Genomic DNA, 19,807 nt, shown 5'->3' on the forward strand with positions numbered 1-19,807 from the left:
TTAGACTTTACTTTCCACAAAATTTCAGCTTACGAACTTCCTCAAATTACTACAAAATTTAACTACATTGAACTTACAAACCGATGTATCATTAAACAATTTAAATATTCATTTATGAAGTAAACAAAAGTAGAGTAAGAAACCAATAAATATCTCCTATAGAGTTGCCATGTTCTTATGGAAAGTAATGCACACCTTCAAAAAGATATTCAAGGCAAAATTTATCTCCTATAGAGTTATCATGTTCTTATGGAAAGTCATTCACACCTTCAAAAGATCTTCAAGGCAAAATAGTAACAATAGAACATATGGAAAAAAAAAAAAACAAAACCAAAACAACTTTTGAAGACAAACCACTATTCTACACCCAGCAAGCCCTCCAATCCAAATGATCCAAATCCTGAAAGAAACTTGGACTATGGTGCTCAGGAACGAGGAATTATACCCCACCAAAATTAATCCCACCTTAATGTTTCAATTCATTCAAACACTGTAACTCACGGCAAGTTATAATAGTAGTTTTCTCCAAACCCCAAGATGTATCTTGAGGAATTTGAAATTCCAAAAGCTCATCCATAAACCCATGCTAACCAAATGAAACCGGCTTTAACAAACATATTCCAAATATGCTTTAAGATTGTTGTTTTATTCCAATGCCTTTACCCATTTTAACTCCAAACTCCTACTCTCTTTAAGTGCACAACCAGATTCGAAGCCACTTTTGTATTGATTTTCAGCCAAAAAATATAATAATAAATAGAAAAAAAATAGCTTGTGCAGTAGATGCTACCACAATTTTGCACAGGCATGTTTATGAATTGCTAATGATTAGCTCCATCTCAGCCCATCTAGCCATCTCAAATGCAAACGCCTAGAATGCTCTAGGAAGTAGGAACCCAAATCTACACTGGCAGATGTTACACCAAAGTAGAAACAATGATTTTTTTTTTTTTGGTTACAAACAAGTGGGGGTAGGGAATTTGAAACTAGGTCCTCCCTATGGATGAGATTGGACAATGTCACTATAGTTAAAAGGCTTTTCAAATCCCAACCTTCAGAACAAAATTTAACTTACCAAGCTATTTAAAGCATGTGATACTTAATGAACGATATACAAATTTTATAACAAATATGAAAAAGGATAACTAAACAAAGTTTAAGAAAAATAGAGAACCAATAAATCAACATGTAGTGTAGAATTTAAGGTTAAGCCACCCATCAACTAACAGACATCGTAGACTCAAGCTGAAGAATTACCGGTCACTTCTCTGAAATTGACTTCTCTTGCTAAAGATCAAACAGATACCAAAGATGAATCCAGTTTGAGTTTTGCAAGGAAAATAATCAAGAATATGGGTCATTAGTTGCCTTCCTGGCTGTAATGTACCACATCTTCAATGATTGCAGTTTTGTACTGTTCATTTTCTATCAAGTATCAACAACCACCTCCTCCTGCATGTAAAGAAGCATGAGATTTTGCAAACAATATAACGTGTTCAACCACGTGGAAATGGAGAAATGCATGTTTAAGTCATCACTATCCAAAAGGGAGAAATTTGTACAAAAAGGATCCTATAAGTTTATGTTCTCATTTGTACTCAAAGATAGGGGAAAACCAAGACTCTCTCATGTCCCTAGATATATACATGGAAGTGTAAAGATATCAATGCATGGTTCAGTGCACAACTGACAGAAATTAGACACATAACATTATGGCAATGCTTTATGAGATTGACTGCAATAAGGAATCTACTTGTACATCTTCAAGCATTAAGATAATGTAGAACAGTGTCACATCTATAGTGCTACAATTCCTCCACTTGGACTGAAAATCCACAATGACATCGCTTTGTCAGCACCAAACTATCCTCATCAAAAGTCTGGTTCTCTGTCAAGAATACATGCTCATGGTCTTCTGGCAGGCTAGCTTGAGAATCCAAATCGGCATGATTTATGTCTTCTTTCTGGCATACATGAGACTGCTTGCCTTCATCACCTCCACCAACTGGTGCATTTAATTTGTTATTAATATGTTGAGTGTTAGTCCCAGTGGATGTTTGTGATGACAAGCTGCCACCATAACGGTTGTTCAACCTTTGCCGAGTTATGATAGAACAAAGAAGCTGATACCACCTAGAAATAGCTTGTGCTTCACTTCGTTTCTTCTCTTCGGCCTCTCTTCTTTCTTCTTCTTCTGAGTATGCCTGGAGAACAGAACCAACAAATATTAGATAAAAGGCCTCTCCAATAAAATTAGTTAACCAAAAACACAAAAGAGGAAAAAATTAGTTGGAATTCACGAAGAAATGGAAGGATGTCAAAGTGTTAGGAAAATTTAGGAAGAAATCTAAAAGGATAATAAAGAAAAGATTTTTGGACAATTTAAAAGATATGAGTTTATCCTCATAAAATCATTTCTCAAAAGCCTAAACTATTAGGAAATATTGAATTTAATATCATTATTCTAACACTCCCACTCATGTGAGAGCCCAAACTCTCCCGTAATAAGTGGGACCCAACACATGGGATTTTTAACTTTCTAAATGGAAGGCAGGGTTTAAAATCAAGACAAGTTGGCTCTGATAACTTGATAAACTTCTACTTATCCCAAAAGCTTAAACTATTAGGAAACAATGAATATCCTTTAACAAAAATAATTTTCTTTTATACCCCAAAATTTGTTGAGGATCCATAACTAATCCCAAAAAATAAGGCTTTGTTGTTGTATTGGTAAACCCAAAAACAAAAGTAAGCATCAGTAGGTTTTAATAAACAACTTGAATGCCATCAAATATGTAAGCAAATCCGGATGAAAGAATCATGTGTGCCTCAGGAATTTTACAGAAGGGGAAAGGGAAAGGAGAAAAATATTAATCACAAAAACAAATACAAGAAATTCTAAAAACTTCACACTTTTCTCATGGGCCGTAACGCATCTTAAAAGTGCAATATAGTTACCTCTAAAATTGCATCCTTGTACTCAGCACACACCACAATACCATCAAAGACAGGATGTGAGTGTCCATTTCGGAATTCGAAACCAACCATAGCAGGCGCATAATCGATCTCCAATCTCTTGGCAACATAAAACACCCTCGGTAACCTCAAGTGCACAGTACCAGGTGGGAGGCACTTCTCAGACCAAACTTCCACTTGACCACGTTCATTCTGTGTCCAATAGAGAACTTAGCTGTAAGTGATAATCAAGCTTCTTAAAGAGCTTGAGAACCAAACCGAAAAAAACTAGCTGGTCCATACGCAAGTAGCATTTTGAAAGTTAAAAACTTAGATAACCAGATAAAAGTAGTGGGGAAGTGAGAGAATATTCTGCTACTAATTCTCCATTCTGGCATGCATATAATTTTGCCACATGCAGACTGGTGGAGAATCTTGGCAAGCCAACATAAAATCTCAAACAAAAATCTTCAGGCCTTAAAACTTATTCTTTGACAAAAAACATAGGCAGCAAAGAAATATTATCTAACCAGATTTAAGATAGGAAACTGCAACATAGGAAGAGTACAAATTCCTTGCCCAATGACGATAAAATATCAACAGAAAAATTCCAAATTAAGAATAAGAAATAAAACTACAATACTCTAGCTTGATGCAACTCAAAGAAGAAATACTGTCTTGTCAGTTCGTCATAGCCACCTATAGAATATGTTTACAACCCAATCATGAACCTAAACAATTGTTCCTGCAGCCCTTATACAAAAACCAGGACCCGTAAAGCTGAAGTGACATGCAGGACTCATATAGAAGGATCCCAACCAAAAGGTGAAAACAAACACCAAATGATAAAAGGGGGCAACCCTACGCCACAGTTTGAAAGAATAAAAGCAACTATATAATGGCCCTACTAAAAAAAGGGACCAAATCCAAAAGAAACATATGCAATAAATGAAGGAAAGGCGGACACCCGAGAACCCAAGAATAATAACTAATCCTGCCTATACAATATATTGAACTTACTGGGATGTGTACACTATTTATATTTCAAAACATATTCTGAAAATTAGTTATTTGCTAGCAGATAATCTTGTTGACCATATATCACCGATTGAGCACATTTGCTACTATGTAATTGGAAAAACCTAGCCACAGCAACATATTGCCCAACATGTCATGGGATAAAATTATTCTCTAGAAAAGCTTTAACTAATTAAATGAAACAATATTCTAGTAAAACATGCACAGAGTCCAAGTCAAAAGGGACAACCACCCAACTGAGCACTAAAACTGTCTTCTATTGTGTCTACATTGTATCTAACAGGGGGAAGTAAAACAAAATTCAGAGTAGCAGCATGGTAAAAATGAAAGAGGATTTGGCACTGGCAGTAAGCATATGGGTAAGCTAATTCTAATTTGGGTAAGCACCTGCCTCATTTTGCCCCTAGATACTGAAGGGAGTGTTCAACCTGAAGGATTATTATAAAAGCCAACAAAGCCACAGTTACAAACAGACAGTAATATATTCACCAAATGGGATACTTCTGACATTACAAGTTTTTTTTTTATAGGTAATAAAAGTTTTATTGATAGCAAAAGTGCAATGCGTTTACGATTATAAACTCATAGCAACGCAAAAAATACAATCAAATCAAATGGAAAATCTAACAGAAATAATGGAATCAGACAAGGAAATACAATGTGTGAGACCCCAAATTCGAGACCACTCAAATAAAGTACTAGCTAGGGAAGTCTTCAACAGATCAATAGGTCTCTTAATGTCCTCAAAAGTTCTAGCATTGCGTTCCTTCCATATTAACCACATAAGACACGCCGGTACCATATTCCAAACATTTGAAGAATAATTCCCCAACCAATTCCTCCAAGCAAAAAGAAGAGAGACAACCATACTCGGCATCACCCATATAACCCCAAATATAAGAAAAACCTCACTCCCCAAAGCATGAGCAAACTTACAGTGGAGTAAAAACTGATCCACAATTTCCTCATCACACCGACATAAGCAACACCAATTAACAAGAGGCAACTTCTTCTTAACAAGGTTATCTATTGTAAGAATACCACCCCTAGCAGCAGTCCATAAAAAGAAAGACACCCTTTTAGGTACCTTAACACACCAAATGCTCTACCAAGGGAAGGAAACAGAAGGGGCTTCAATAAGGACTTATAAAAGAAGTGTACATCAAAAGTACCACTACAATTCAACTGCCAAATCATAACATCATCACCCTCCCCCCTTGGAATTCTGGCAGAAACATGCTCAAAGAAAGAGTAAAATCTCCTCATTTCCCAATCATTAAATTCACGACTGAAAAGTAAGTTCCAACTCCTACCTCCCCCATCGGGTGCATATAAAACTAAAATTCATTGCCATCATGTCAAACATAATACATCATTAATTTATAACATCATATCTGATGACCCAAACCCAGCCCTTACCCCACCAGCCCTTACCCCCCCACCCCTTCTTTTATTTTTTTACTCCAATGCAAACTTTACAAAAGTAATATGTATAATAGAATCAGCTTGCAACCCAAAAAGTAGACCATGACGATGCAAGCTTGATATCATTTTCTAAACTTTTTGATGAATCTAAGTTAGTTGTTGGAGCAAAAACACATTTGAGTTCTTTTAATGAAATAGTGATCCATCTGCATGGCATGTCAAAGCACATCTATGTGCAATTATCTCTCCATCCAACATAAAAGCTACGAAGCAACAATTTCATAAATCAATCAAGAACAATAGGAATTGATGACTGCATATAAATAAGAAAGAGAGCTTCATTATTAATGAAATGAACCAACTCCATGGGATTAATAAATAAATAAAAATCACCTTTGGAACAATTCCATTTACAGCATGAGGCAGATTCAAAGGTTCCAGTTGCCACTTCCCATAAAGTTTAACAGTTCCTTCATAATTACCCCCACCACATTCATCATCTTCAGGAACCTGTACTTTTTGAAGCTTTGCAGAGCGTTTCAACTCCTGTCCAGAAAGGAAAAATGAATAAATATGTGGACTAACTTTTATAAAGAACCATAAAATCTAATATAGTAACATGGTAGAACCCTATAACCCAGAATTAACCTTCACAGGAAGCTCATTCGCTTTAATTTGCAGCCCTTCCCGTAGCCATCTTTCTTTTGTCTTGATTGTGTGTACACAACTCCGTGGATAAACTGGATGACCAGAACAAAAGCCAAGAACTGGACCCTTTGGATGAAGTATCTGATACTTGGTAAGCCACCTTTCAATAGCATAAATTTGATGGTTTTTATAGGCCTGCATATGGTTAAACAAAGTTTTCCATGAAAAACTAGCCATTTAGAAAGTTTACCACCATGTCAATCTAAACTTAGCAGTTCACTCTACCTGCTGGTTAGTTGGAAGAGGCTCAGTTAATGCCCTAGTTTCTAACTCCATGTCCTCAAGAGAGCTCCTGCTAGCAACAAAAGAATTGCTCAGAGAAGATTTACCACTCTTTTTTGAGATTTCTAGGCCTAGCTTCCCATGCAAGTTAGCACCTCCTGAAATATCATCCCTAGTTGGATTATCCAACTTTCTGGATGCTTCTACTTTTTCATGTTCAGCCGAGGCCTCAATGTGTTGCTTTTCTGTATGGACCATGCCTGCAGTGGCTCCTGCCTCTAACTCTCTCAGTGGTGCCAACACTGCATCCCACCAAATTGAATTAACTCGATGTGATACTATCTTGTACCACTTCATACAATACCTGTAATATGCTCATTTTAGTACCACACCCAGGTAATGAGATTATTGCTACCTCTTTAAGAAATTTCAGCCGTACTTAACATTATTACCAGAAATTTGAAACTATAGTCAAGCAAATAGAATAAAAAATAAATAAAGAAAAAAAAAACCGTAAAATCACTATTTGCATTTACAAGGTCCAAGCATTAAGTTTCCTGTCATCTAGTGCGATAAACCATTAAGGGGGCGTTTGGTTTGCCGTAATGTGCCTTTGATGTGATGCACATTACGGTACTGTGACATTAAGGTGTTTGGTTCACTTAGTTTTTTCTAACATTAAGGTAATGTAAGATCACAAAATATACTATATCACCTTAATCACATCACCTTCTTAAATGGAGGTGATCTTACATTACTTATAAGTGGGAGATAATAATTTAATGAAATGACAAAATTGCCCATATATATTTTCAAACCCTAGCTTCCTCTCTCATCAAACCCAGCCCCTCTTTCTCTCTCTCTTCAGATCAATCCCACCCCCCCCTCTCTCTCTCTCTCTCTCTCTCTCTCTCTTCAAATCAATTTTTGTCTCTCTCTCTTTGGATCAAGTTCTAGCCAATGAAGATGAAGACGAAGACTTCACTGGAGGAGGCCGCATTGATGAAGACGAAGACGACATTGTCATCTCCGATTTTCCATGGGGTTTGAAGCTGAAATCAGTGGGGTTAATAGTCCCTGAACCAAACGCACCGATTTTCCTAGGGTTGAGGATGTGGAATCTGAAGAAGCGAGGGTTTGAGGAGAGAGAGGCTTGTTCCATTGAAGGATTATTCTTGGCTTGATTTCGTGTGGAGTTTTTCTTCTTGAAAATCTTCATATGTTGTTTAGTTGGTGAGAAAGTCCAAGAAAAGAGAAATTGTGGAAGAATTTTTTTTTTTTTTTTTTAATTTTGAGTTGTTTGCATGATGTTTTTCTTCTAGAAAATCTTGATTTTCTGTGTGGTTGTGATCAGAAGGAGTTTGATTGTTTGGTTGGTGAGAAAGTCCAAGAAAGTAGAACTGAAAAAAAAAATTGTGATATAAATATATTGTAAATTTGAGCTGTTTGGTTAATGAGAAGTGAAGGAAAGGAAAATCAAATTTTTTTCAAATTTTTTATGAATTTTTATTTAAAAAAAATTTATCTAATTATTTAAATGGGCAATTCTGGAAATTCATTGTAAAATTGTAACGGCATTCTAGCATTATATTGGCAATGTAATTAACCGACCAAACACTGTAATGTTGGATTCCATTAATCACATTACATGAATCTAGGAATACAACAATGTAACATTACACTCGATGTAGCACCGAGCGAACCAAATGCCCCCTAACAGTATTCCTCATAAATTTTCATGAATTTTTTTCAGAACACTACCAACAAATACATGGAAAATAATCACCAAAAAAAGAAACCAGAAAATGAGTTAAGACAATACGCAACAATTTACATGAGCATGTCTGCAGAGGCTATTTTTTATGCTGGTCATCATATAAATAGAAAGATTCAGGCTTAAAGCACACATTGGCCAGTGAAGCATATCAAGTGCATAAATGGATGCAGGTGCAAATAAGCAGACACACTAATATCTAATAATGTAAAGAAAGCTCAAGAATTATCAACAATAAACGCTGGCTACTGATGTCAGATGGAACACCACGACATTGAGAGCCTTTGTAATTTTCAGCCAAAAAAAGTACCTCTGTAATTTATTGCAAAAATAATAATAAAAATTGTAGTTGGCAATTAAAGATGACCAAATGACCTTTGAGGGAACAAACAAAATATTCTCATGCAACTTTCTTCCATCATCTTATTAGGACATCAAAGCTGTCTTGGTTTAGTGGTAATTACCAACCACCTTAGAATAGCTCGTGAGTTCAATCCTATCATTTGATAGTACACACACAAACACAAACATTCACATCCACCCTTTATCAGGATTAGTTAAAAAAATCATACATTCTTTCTAAACCATTGTTTAAGTAAATTTTTTATGTGCTAAAACACCATCTAAAGATTCTAAATTCTACCATGGCATCTTGGATCATTCCCAGATTAGCCCAACAAAATTTTATCCACGTTCAAATATAAGTTAGCAGAAAAAAGCCGTTTTTAAAATTAATTATTTAGAGATACCTAACATTTTAGATTTATTATTCCAAAATTCAACACAAATAATAATTACCTTCATTGGCTAACAAATAAAACTTTAGTAAACACGTACATGAAGTTAATGAAGACACCACTACTACAAATATGTAAGTGCAGAGTTATTCTCATTTGTCAGCTTCAAGGATTTGGATTTCCGTGGCCAATTTGATAGCAGCTTGAATAAACCATCCAACTTCATTAAAAGTCACATGAACCTTTAATAAACTAAAGGCATAGTAACAAACAGAACATAACATAGAGAAATAAAAGACTTGTCCTATAATAGCTATGGGCTAAGCAAAATAAACTACTGGGCCTTCTTTGCTTTGGGCTAAGATGCTCCTGCATCAATTTGATAGGTATTATACATAGAAGATTTTTTATTTTTTTCAGGATTTAGCCCCAAAAGAAACACATGATTTCTTTAAATTAAGCCAATAGGCAAGAATAAATTCAAATTATGAATACATATATATCTCCACATTCTATCAAAGAATCCCTAAGCTTCAACGTGGAGATCATTTGGTAGAATATGTAGATTTACATGAACCCAAAATTTGAAGTTATCAATTTATAAAAACTAGAAATTTTTTCGGTAAAATCCTCTTTACTTTTTTATTTATTTATATAATTTTAATATATATGTGTGTGTGTGTTTGTGTGTGTGTGTGTGTGTGTGTGTGTGTGTGTCTTGCAATGATGCCATTACAAATGCCTGTTTGAAAGATAACGCAACGAGAAAGCACTGGAAGCTGATAGTATCCAGAAAGGTAACAAGGCTACAACTGAATCAGAAAGTAACTGTGCATTAGAGTTACAATTGTAAGAATGTAAAACCTGCGTGTCACGTCTTTGGCACCTTGCCCAGCAAAAGCAACCACATATCTCAAAGATGTTTTGCATGCAGCAGCCATAGCTTCGACCCTCAGCTCCCCATCAATAATTGCATTGACAACATCAACATGCACCCACTTTCCAGTCAAGTTGTCACCATTGCAGTATACTTCTGCCCAATACAAAGGAGATCCTACTTTTCTTGAGCCAACTGCAGTAGAGATCCCCTGGGAAGAAGTAGGAGATTCTTCACTTACAATTCTTTTCATTCTTTTCAGTGGAGAAGAGAAATTCGATGAGTTCAAGTCTTTCACATCTGATTCTATTTTGCTCTCCTGAGTCACAACTGCTGTTGCAGTTAGAGCCATTTCCAACTGCATCTCAAACTCAAGATCCCCTTTCCTATTCAGTCCCTGAGATTTCTTGATAAGGCTTGCGTCAGAGATATCATTTCTTGCCTCACAATGTAATGAATCTGACATTATAGCATCCAGCTCACCAGCAACAGGTGAATCTTTGGACTGAGCAATGTTATCCATACTTTTGCATGAACCCCTCTGAGAAGTTTCACAGATATTGCCACTCTCATTGCATGAAAATGATTTAACAGGAGAGACCAAAGCATGCTTTGGTTTAGCCACCATTAGTGTTGAAGTTTTAAATATCCCCTTACTCGATCTGCTTGCATCTTGAATGAAAGATTCAGACCTATCAGCTTCTGGTTTTAAGGAGGAAACATCCAAAATGGACACAAACCTGACAAGAAATGTATAATTTTAATACAAGATATGCATTCATATATCCAACTCAACATGAGACATGACGCTTTTCCAGAATCTGAAACCCAGACAATAATAGAAAAGAAATCAACCTAACAGAGAACCTTTATCATTAATCATCACTATTGAAAAGTGACTACTGCATGTCAAGAGATACAATGTCATCCTGAGCTTTACTAGGACTTACAACAGCATAGGATCTGTTTATGTCCTAAAGAAGAACATATGCTGTAACAAAGTTGAAGAAATAGTAGGTAGTTTTGCAGTATTTTTTTTATACATAATCCCATGGCAGCAAAGTAGATGCAAAAGCAAATCTTAAAGCCCCATGGGTACATCAACCAGCATATTTTGATCAAGAAAATCATAAGCATAGACACCTATGGAGTTTAATGGAATATTTAGTGATACTGAGAGTCAAGCACATTGGCTGTTGACAACTAATTTGGTAGTTCATCTATGGAATTCAAAGGTGAAAAAGTCAAATTCATAATCTTTAAATGATCACATCTTCACATCTCTTTTCAATTGGTAAGGTACGTACTCCCATTTTGTCTTTGTTAAATTAGTGATTCTCTCAAAAGTTTAAGCTATTAGGAAACAATAAATTTAATAATTTAACCATAGTTCTAATGGTCTTAAACCCATGACTTGACTCTCTACCTAGAGAATGAGATGCCATTTGAGCAAAGCTTTGACTCTGGTCTTCTACATCTACCATGCAAGAAAATGATAGATATAACAATTAAACTCTAAGACCATCTCAATAAGGAGGCTATAGCTCCAATTGTTAACCTCCTTAATTCCATAAACATTGTGATTAAAATATCATCCTACTATGGCAGGGCATTGATTGAGGTAGAGGAACACATATGCCATCCTGATGAATATATCTCAAGAAGTTGCAACCATAAATGATACATTCTCAATAATTATCAATAAATAAATAAATGAAACATTCTCAATGGGCCTGAAAGGCTTTATTAAAAGTAGAGGAAAGACCTCATATACACAAGATGCGCATACAAAGTTCCCCTAAAGAAAGGCTTCTTAAATGCAGCTAAAGCAAAATACTTCTCAAAATATGAGAATACAAGGTGAAAACTTCTATCTATGGCTTACTCTTATATCTTACAAACATATTTCAATCAGCAACCAAGATTGACAACCTAAACTTAATATTATCCTTCTTATTCATGACAGTCCTTTAGTGGACAATTTCTTCATTACATAAGAAGTGTTAGGACTAAGAAATATTCACATGAATCTCTTCTAGACAATGATAAAATTTGAAGTTTATACTATTTCATAGCCAACTTCTCACAATAGCTTCTTCAAATCAACACTACAACAATGCATAACAAAACTATTCAACAAAATCTATACATCTTATCTCATATAAATATAAATAAAAATAAAAAGCTACATATGAAAACAGGTTTGAATCAAAACAAACATGGATTATTAATTTAAGGTTCTAGGGTAGCTTCAGTCACCTCTCAGGTTAGGTTTAAAAGCCAAAAATGCAACGAGAATTGAAAGTCAATCAGAACATAGTATTGCTATTCTCAAATGATGCTACAAGGACCCCATGTTTTGATGAACTGATCAGTTTTTTGGTGAGAAAGTGGCAGGAAATGAGATCTCATGGAAGATCAGCACAAAGGAGGTCTGATGGCCTACATATTGTTTGAGAAAAACCCTCCAGGTTCAAGCTTCCAACATCAAGAGGTTCAAAAAATAAAAGATATACCATGTTCGGACCCCATGTTTTGATGAACTGATCAGTTTTTTGGTGAGAAAGTGGCAGGAAATGAGATCTCAAGGTAGATCAGCACAAACGAGGTCTGATGGTCTACATATTGTTTAAGAAAAACCCTCCAGGTTCAAGCTTCCAACATCAAGAGGTTCAAAATATAAAAGATACATTCGTACTTCAAATGCAGATATAATAAAAAATTCTATCAACAAAATGCATTTATAATAGATAACAGTATATATTATTATCATTTTTGTTATAACAAATGCCATACCGGGTTGTAAGATTCAAAGCTCTAAATAGTGCCACAGACAATGCAACAATCTGCAAGAAAACAATGACCCTGTAACTTTTCCTTAGAGCACTAAGCAATATATGCATATTCACAGAATTTCCAACCCAACCTGAATGGAATTGCTGATTCTATGGAAGGTAGAGTTTATCACATGCAAACACTTTTCTGAATATCTAAGGGCGGAGAAAACAGAAGACTCATCCAAGAAAAGTAAAAGTGAGAATTATTCACAACCACTATTAAAATGGTTAATGATGTCTAGGATCCAATAGCATATACACTCACTAAGGAAGAAGCAAGAAAACCGCCTCAACATTTTACCCAACTAAGTATGAAGGTAAATCAAGACAGAAAAGTAACATGAACACCAAAGAACTGGCTGGTAACTGGATTTTTTTCACATACAACTTAAGTTTATATTCATATTTTTAGCCAAATTTCTATGTCACGCAATTTCTGTCTGAAGCACACTTTTTTATATAATCACTGTTATGTAAATTGAATCTGTTACTCCTTTTCTTTTCCGGAAAAATGCCCCGACATCCCCTTAAACTTTAGACTAGTAGCTATCACATCCCTTGAACTTTTATTTTAGCCAATTTGCTCCTTAAACTTCACACATCAGCTAAATCAGTATTTTTGCTACTCTTCTGTTAAAACTAACACCCTTCACTTGGAAAACAAAATTACCAAAACCAATTTATAAATAACCGATGGAGAGGATTCAAAAAAAAAAAAAAAAAAACCAGGCTAGATTCAGTTTTGAGAGAGACATCTCAATATAGCTAGCTGCATCTCATAGATCCACTGCCGATCTAGGTTTTGGAGTCTCCAATCACTAATTGAACTTGCCACCATCATTCTTGATCCTGCTGTGTGTCTAGTTTTCTGCGCGAAATTTCCATTTGTCAGCTTGTGCCTCCATTAATGTTGTTTTTAATTTTTTTCTCACCACTTTTCTGGGCATTGAATATGGTTTGGAAGTGTTAAAGAATATGGAGGATAGGATTTGGGTTTGGGGTTGGGGTCAGAGTTGCTAGAGTATCCACCTTGTAAACAAGTTTTTTGTTTAATCAAATAAAAAACAAAGTTTCAATTTTAACCAGGGGTGGTTAATTTTAAATGAATAGTGGATTTACATACTCAAATTACACCAGGTAGACTAAGAATAAGATTTGCAGTACAAGGACTAAGCTAAATTATTTTCTGTGAAATTTTTTAGCAAAGGGGGAGGAAAAAAAAGGTATTTTTTGGGTGTGTTGTGCTAACCAACATGAAAAGTTTTAGAACTCTGGTGATGGATGTCGAGCAAAGGTAACTATGGAAGGGAATCACTCTCTCTTCTCTCATCGGTTTTTATTCAATTTCAATGAGTTAATTTTCAAGTTCTGTGAATTGATTTTGGTAATTTTGTTTTCCATGTGAGGGCGTTAGTTATTCTAACAGTGGTGTAACAGAAGTACTTATTTGGCAGATTTGTCAAGTTCAAGAAGCAAATTGGCTAAAATAAATGTTTAGGGGGATGGCCACTACCCTAAAGTTCAGGGGGTGTCAAGGCATTTTTCCCTTTCTTTTCCTCCTGCCCCCCTCCCCTCTTTCTTGGATAATCACAAGAACTTGCATATGACAAATCAATAATCTGTACTTCACCAATAATTGCATTCAAATAAATTAATTGATGTGATCTAGCTCTCAAATTGGATACAAATATACCCTCAGCAGTCAGCACATATTGGCCCTTTTCCAGAGTTAATTAACATGTGTGATATTATACATTTTTTTATAATTAAATTCAAAAACATCAAGACATATTTAATTACACTATGCTCAAGGACATCAATTTATAAGAAAATAAAGTATAGTATTTTCTAGCAACAGTAACTAATTTAGTCCTATAAAGGGGCTTGATAAACTCCAGGTCTTCATCAATACTAGTTTACATCTAACAGAGGGAAAAAAGTCTATATAGGACAAGCCAATAGATTCTTCAAAAAGATTTAGTCATAAGAGATTAAGAAGCTACCTCCTCTGGAGTCCCTTCATGAGTTTCAAGAGCAAAGGCCAAAGCCAAAGGAAATGACCTCTCTGCATTGGTTGAGCTTTTAACACGGAAGCTATTTTGAAACTGCAAGTTTTATATAAAGGCATTAAATAAGATTGAACAAGTGATATGTCACAAAAAAAACTGCAACTCAAGACTGCGTCTACAAATAACCCCACCTATGGTTTCAGACAGTTTTAGCTTGCCTATCCATGGTTTAAATAGTAGCACTTTACCCTTCTGAGGTTCTATTTATTATGCTTCCATAATCTGGTTCATGATCCAGACATAAAAAAAAGAGAGGTGCAAAGTGACATTTCACTATGCTAAATAGGGGTAAAAGTGACATTTGCTTTTATATATCTCTCTTTCTCTCCTGAGACTCTACGTTTCTCTCCTGGCTTAGCCATGGCCAATAGCATCTTTCATAAGCTGTCCTCTGCATCTGCCAATTTTCAGAATTGAGTGATTGAGTGTGTGTGTGTGTGTGTGTGAATCCATTTGGTTGCCGAGAAATTAATGAGAAACAATAACAACCAAACCTTAGTCCCAAATTTTTGGGAACGGTTATGGATCTGCAATAGATTAGTCAAGGTTAGCCACAAGTATTATTTTCCACCATAATGGAGTTCTTGAGCTACATCCCATTGCCACAAAGGCTACCATGCTTGTCTCTCAAGATAATTGTAAATGCTGTCTTGAATTTTAATTGTTGATTTCTATTATTGGGTACGCAGTTCATTGATTCACACATGAAATGTTTATTTGGGTGGTCATTACGTTATGCTATTTCATACCCTTAAATGGGTTTCCTTTTCTGGGTGTCATGAAGTGCTACTTTTTAATCCATGGGTAGGCAAGGGGAAACTGCTCCAAACCATAGTTGGTTTATTTTTTTGGTAATCATCCCAACATATAATAATTGAACAAAAGCATACCCAAAGAACAAGGGGACGCAAAGCATCTGCAGTAAGTTCTGCGACCTTTGCTATGTTCAGCAAGTGTGGAGGTAGAAGAGACAGTAAAGAAGCCTGCCACAATAATCAGATTTATTCATAAATAACAAGAAGTGTCTCATTCCTTCCATTTCCAAGACCACTGAATGAAAAAAAGAAGAGAACTAATAATCTAATATTTTGAGAGAGATAGAGAGAGAATAACAAGAATTTGTTAAAAACAAGAAGATTTCTTCAGTAGACTAGGTGTATATAAAAGATCTCCTAAAGATTACAAGCAAAACAGAACTGCTTAACAAAGAAGTAGTACTTCTGCTTCTAAATAGTAAACCCTTGACAAAATAAGTACTAATCCAAAAAGTAAATAGATTAACAAGAAAACGAAGTCAGCATGATAGACACTAGATAATTTTTTGTTCCCCTGTTCTTTCTATAAGTATTATAGTTTACAGACACTAGAAAAACCAATAAAAAGTATTATGGACACTAGAAAAAACTAACATGCATTATTTGAAATAACCTTTGAAGCCAAACTATTGTCTCGACCCCTTATAAACAGAGGCTTTGGTTTCAACCATGAGAGCAGTAAATTTGGGAAGTGGAAAGCTACTCTCAACAATGCAATATAAAGTGACCTCTGATACAAAATAATAATACACAACAATTAGTGTAGGAAATCAAGAACATGCTCCTTGTCAAGTTGTAATAATAACATAATTATATTGACAAACACCATTTATGCAGATGACAATAGACTTCTCAGTGAAGCTTAATGATGGCTATAACAATAAAAATGCTGATGTTGATCATTAGAATTAACAAGAAACAACCTGAATAAGAGGATCATCACAAGCTCTGTCAATTAATCTGCCACGTGCAAGCATACAAAGCAAATGAACCTTATGTACAAGCTCTGCCAATTCCTGCACAAGAGGGGAGGACAGAAAATATTTTAAGTAGGAGAAAGCTTTCATGAGAAAAATTCCATGCCCAGTACTCTAATGTTATTTTAAAAATGCATGATTCACCTTATCCTCGGCAGAAGCTCTACGAACAGGTTTCCTTATACCAGAAATTGGTGTCTCACTAAATTCAATTGTAACTGGAAGATTGCATGTGGAATCTGAAATGGGTATTGAACCGTCTTCCCAGTCCGAGTCATTCAATTCCTCCTGATTTTCTGAGAGGAAATTTCCCTCATCAACTTTCTTTTCATGGGCATTCTTTCCCGTTGGATCCTTACTACAACCTTCAGCCTCTGAAATATTCCACTGGGCCCCTGAATCCACATCTAATTTATCATCTCTTTTTCGCCCACCCTCTGTCTGAAACTAAAATAAAGTAATGCAAAAAGAATAAAACAGATATCAAATTTTACACACAAAGAACATTCAATTTCTGTAATGGCTCCAAACTGGGCAAACAGAAAATCAAACTCCTTAGAACAAAGATGCATCATACACACTCACTAGGCCAAAATTCCATATGGCATACTATCATAATGCTACTACTTGTCAAAACATGAAAGTTAACAGGACCAACCATGCCAATTGAATCATGCTGGCTCGGGTTGTTATAATGTTTCTCTTTCCCGGAAGAGTCACGCTTATTGGAACGTCTAAGAAGTCTGCCAACAGCCTCCCTTGATATGTCAGCAAGTGTTCCTGAAATCAAGTAAAAATACCGATTACACTTTAATGACATAGAATGCTATCTCAACCTTTAACTGAGATTCATTACACCTAAACTAACAGAAGATTTAAGGAGTTAAATATACCACTGTCATCATGCGACTCTAAACGGCTTCTGTTTTCTGATTCCGGCAGAGCTTTTTTAGCATTGTCCATACCTACCCAAAGCACACCAACAATTACGTAACAAAGTGACAGTATAAAGAGGCAAAACAAATATTTTGAGTGTACACAACTCTCAATGTGTATGATGCTGCCATTCCTTAAAGTCCATATCCTTAACAAACAAAAAATTAGTTTAATTTCTTGTGTTTCACACTATCAGTATTATAAATTCAAATTTGCAGTTTCTCTACCTTCCCCACATATATTCTCAGACACCATACATGGTACCAACTTCAAAAATACACACTCAATAACACCATAAAGCAAGCTCAATCAAACCAAGAAGTTTTAATCACTTTGGCAAACTACAGCATTCTCCTAAGCGCAAATTAACTTCTAAATACAAGCAATGCACCTCGTTTGGTTGCCTAGAAAGTGTAGGAAACTAAAAAAAAGGAACTTTACGAATCTCAAATTCTTAATTTTAGGAGAACCCAGATGGCCAGCAACCAAGAGACCATAATACAAGAATTTTCCACAGGTGAAGTGGGCTCTCTTCACAATCTGGGAACCAATCAAACATTAAACATACAATATATGTAAATTTCTTTTTCTTTTTTTTCCTCTATTTTATTGGAAAATCAAACCGAACCCAGAAAACAAAACGAGGAAATAGTTAAAAGTTGAAAGGACATGAAGTACCAGAAGATTGTTTCTGCCGCTTGGACTCGTTCCTGGTTCGCATTTTTTCCAAAATTGCTGAAGTTGGAGAGACAGAGAGAGAAGGAGAAATGCGCGCCTATTAACTGTAATGCACAATTTATATAAGTCCAAATTTTTATATTTTTTTATTTTGGTAAAAAGTTCAAAATTATTTTCTCTTTTTTGAATAGGATTTCAAAATTTAATCAAGTCATTTAATTTTCATCTGTTTTTTTATTTAACTTTTATTTTGGTTTTTTTTTTTTTTTTTTACTTTATTCCATGTTATTTCGTTCTCTTCCAATAGAATGTCCTATCAATTGTCTTAAAAGTGATATCATTTTGCTGAGTCTTTTGGGTAAATATTGGTAAAAGTGAAGTTTTTTGGGATTATAGTCACTGTTTCAAGTAATTTGGGAAAATGAGGAGAGAGAGTGAATTTCGGCAACAGTGTTGCCGAAATTCGAAGAAAAGTATGAGAGAGAAAATCAAAACTGAGGAGAGAGAAATTTTGAGAATTTCGGCAACAGTGTTGCCGAAATTCCTTCTGCCCAACCCTGCCCGCTTCACTGAGTGCCCATGCACGAGTGTCCAAAAGGAAAAAATAAAAAAGGTTTGTGGCAATCCCATTGCCGAAAATGGAGGGAAAAAAAAATTGAATTATAGCAATGGGATTGCCGAAATAGGGGGAAAAAAAAAAAGAGGAATTGTGGCAATGGTATTGCCCAAATAGGGGGGAGGGAAAAAAATGGTGGCCATGTAGTGCCAAAATAGGGAAAAAAAAAAAAAAGGAAATGTGGCAATGGTATTGCTGAAATAGGGGAAAAGAGGGGGAAAAAAAAAGAATTATGGCAATGGGATTGCCGAAATAGGGGGGAAAGAAAAAAAAATTGTGGCAATGGTATTGCCGAAATAGGGGGAAAGGAAAAAAAAATTGTGAGTATTGTGGCAATACTATTGCCGAAAATGTGAAAAAATTTATTAAAAAAAAAAAAGGAAAATCAATTGTGGCAATGACATTGCCGAAATAGAAGGATTCTTATTTACCTCTTCAATTTCAAGTACATAGATTCTAACACGTGAAAGTTATAGAAAAAATATATATATTAATGTGACTCGTACTTGAATAAAACATTGCTGAGATTCTTTGCTCAGAATCAAACAAGACTTGAAGAAGAATTTCTGCAAAAAAAATATGATTGATGTAACAAAAAGACTGGAACTCAGTTAGTCTCCATGACAAATGAATTTTTTTTGTCTTTTATTTCACATCTTTGTAATAAAAGGCAAGCCTTCCTTCTCACAAAACACTTCTACATCTCTGCTTGAAGTTTTCTCACAAAACACTTCTATTCGATTGTTCAGTTTTTTTTCAGTTTTGCTTCAGCATATACAATTGTAAGTTTTGGGTTAATGTAAGTTTTTTTGCTTTTTGCTTCAGCGATTATAATTGTTGTTGTTGTTGTTGTCGTTGTTGTTTTTATTCAAATTTTAGATTAATAAATTTTTTATGGTTAGGACTACAAATATTTTTAGTATTGTTGTTATTTTGTATTTATTTATTGTTATCTAATTGTGTTTTTCTTTTTCTTTTTTGCAAGTATCACTCTATAATTCTCACTCTTTCAGTTGGTATCACAATTATCGTAAGCATCTCAACTCTCTATCTAATTAAATTTACGTATATATTTTGTTAATTTTGAAATTATTTAATATTATTTATTGTTATTATTATTAGTAGTATATGACCACAATAATT

At 35.0% G+C, this 19,807-nt stretch overlaps 1 protein-coding gene across 2 annotated transcripts; it reads right to left on the minus strand.

The window, feature by feature from the left end:
- Positions 1-1,511: 1,511 nt before the first annotated feature.
- Positions 1,512-18,138, minus strand: LOC142622832 (DNA repair protein RAD4). 2 transcript variants are annotated; one of them, XM_075796386.1, is made up of 15 exons: positions 18,049-18,138; positions 17,328-17,399; positions 17,093-17,214; positions 16,579-16,881; positions 16,381-16,473; positions 16,071-16,187; positions 15,533-15,625; positions 14,577-14,678; positions 12,533-12,582; positions 9,724-10,476; positions 6,352-6,712; positions 6,067-6,261; positions 5,812-5,964; positions 2,959-3,168; positions 1,512-2,204 (listed from the first exon to the last, which is right to left on the minus strand). In XM_075796386.1, exons 1-15 carry the CDS (start codon positions 18,089-18,091, stop codon positions 1,806-1,808), a joined length of 3,066 nt encoding a protein of 1,021 aa, XP_075652501.1. In that variant the 5' UTR covers positions 18,092-18,138; the 3' UTR covers positions 1,512-1,805. The 2 variants fall into 2 exon arrangements, with proteins under 2 accessions (XP_075652501.1, XP_075652502.1); XM_075796387.1 differs by lacking the exon at positions 16,071-16,187.
- Between the last annotated feature and the right edge of the window lie 1,669 nt (positions 18,139-19,807).

Source organism: Castanea sativa, chromosome 1, assembly GCF_040712315.1.
Source record: "Castanea sativa cultivar Marrone di Chiusa Pesio chromosome 1, ASM4071231v1".
NCBI classification, from domain to species: domain Eukaryota; kingdom Viridiplantae; phylum Streptophyta; class Magnoliopsida; order Fagales; family Fagaceae; genus Castanea; species Castanea sativa.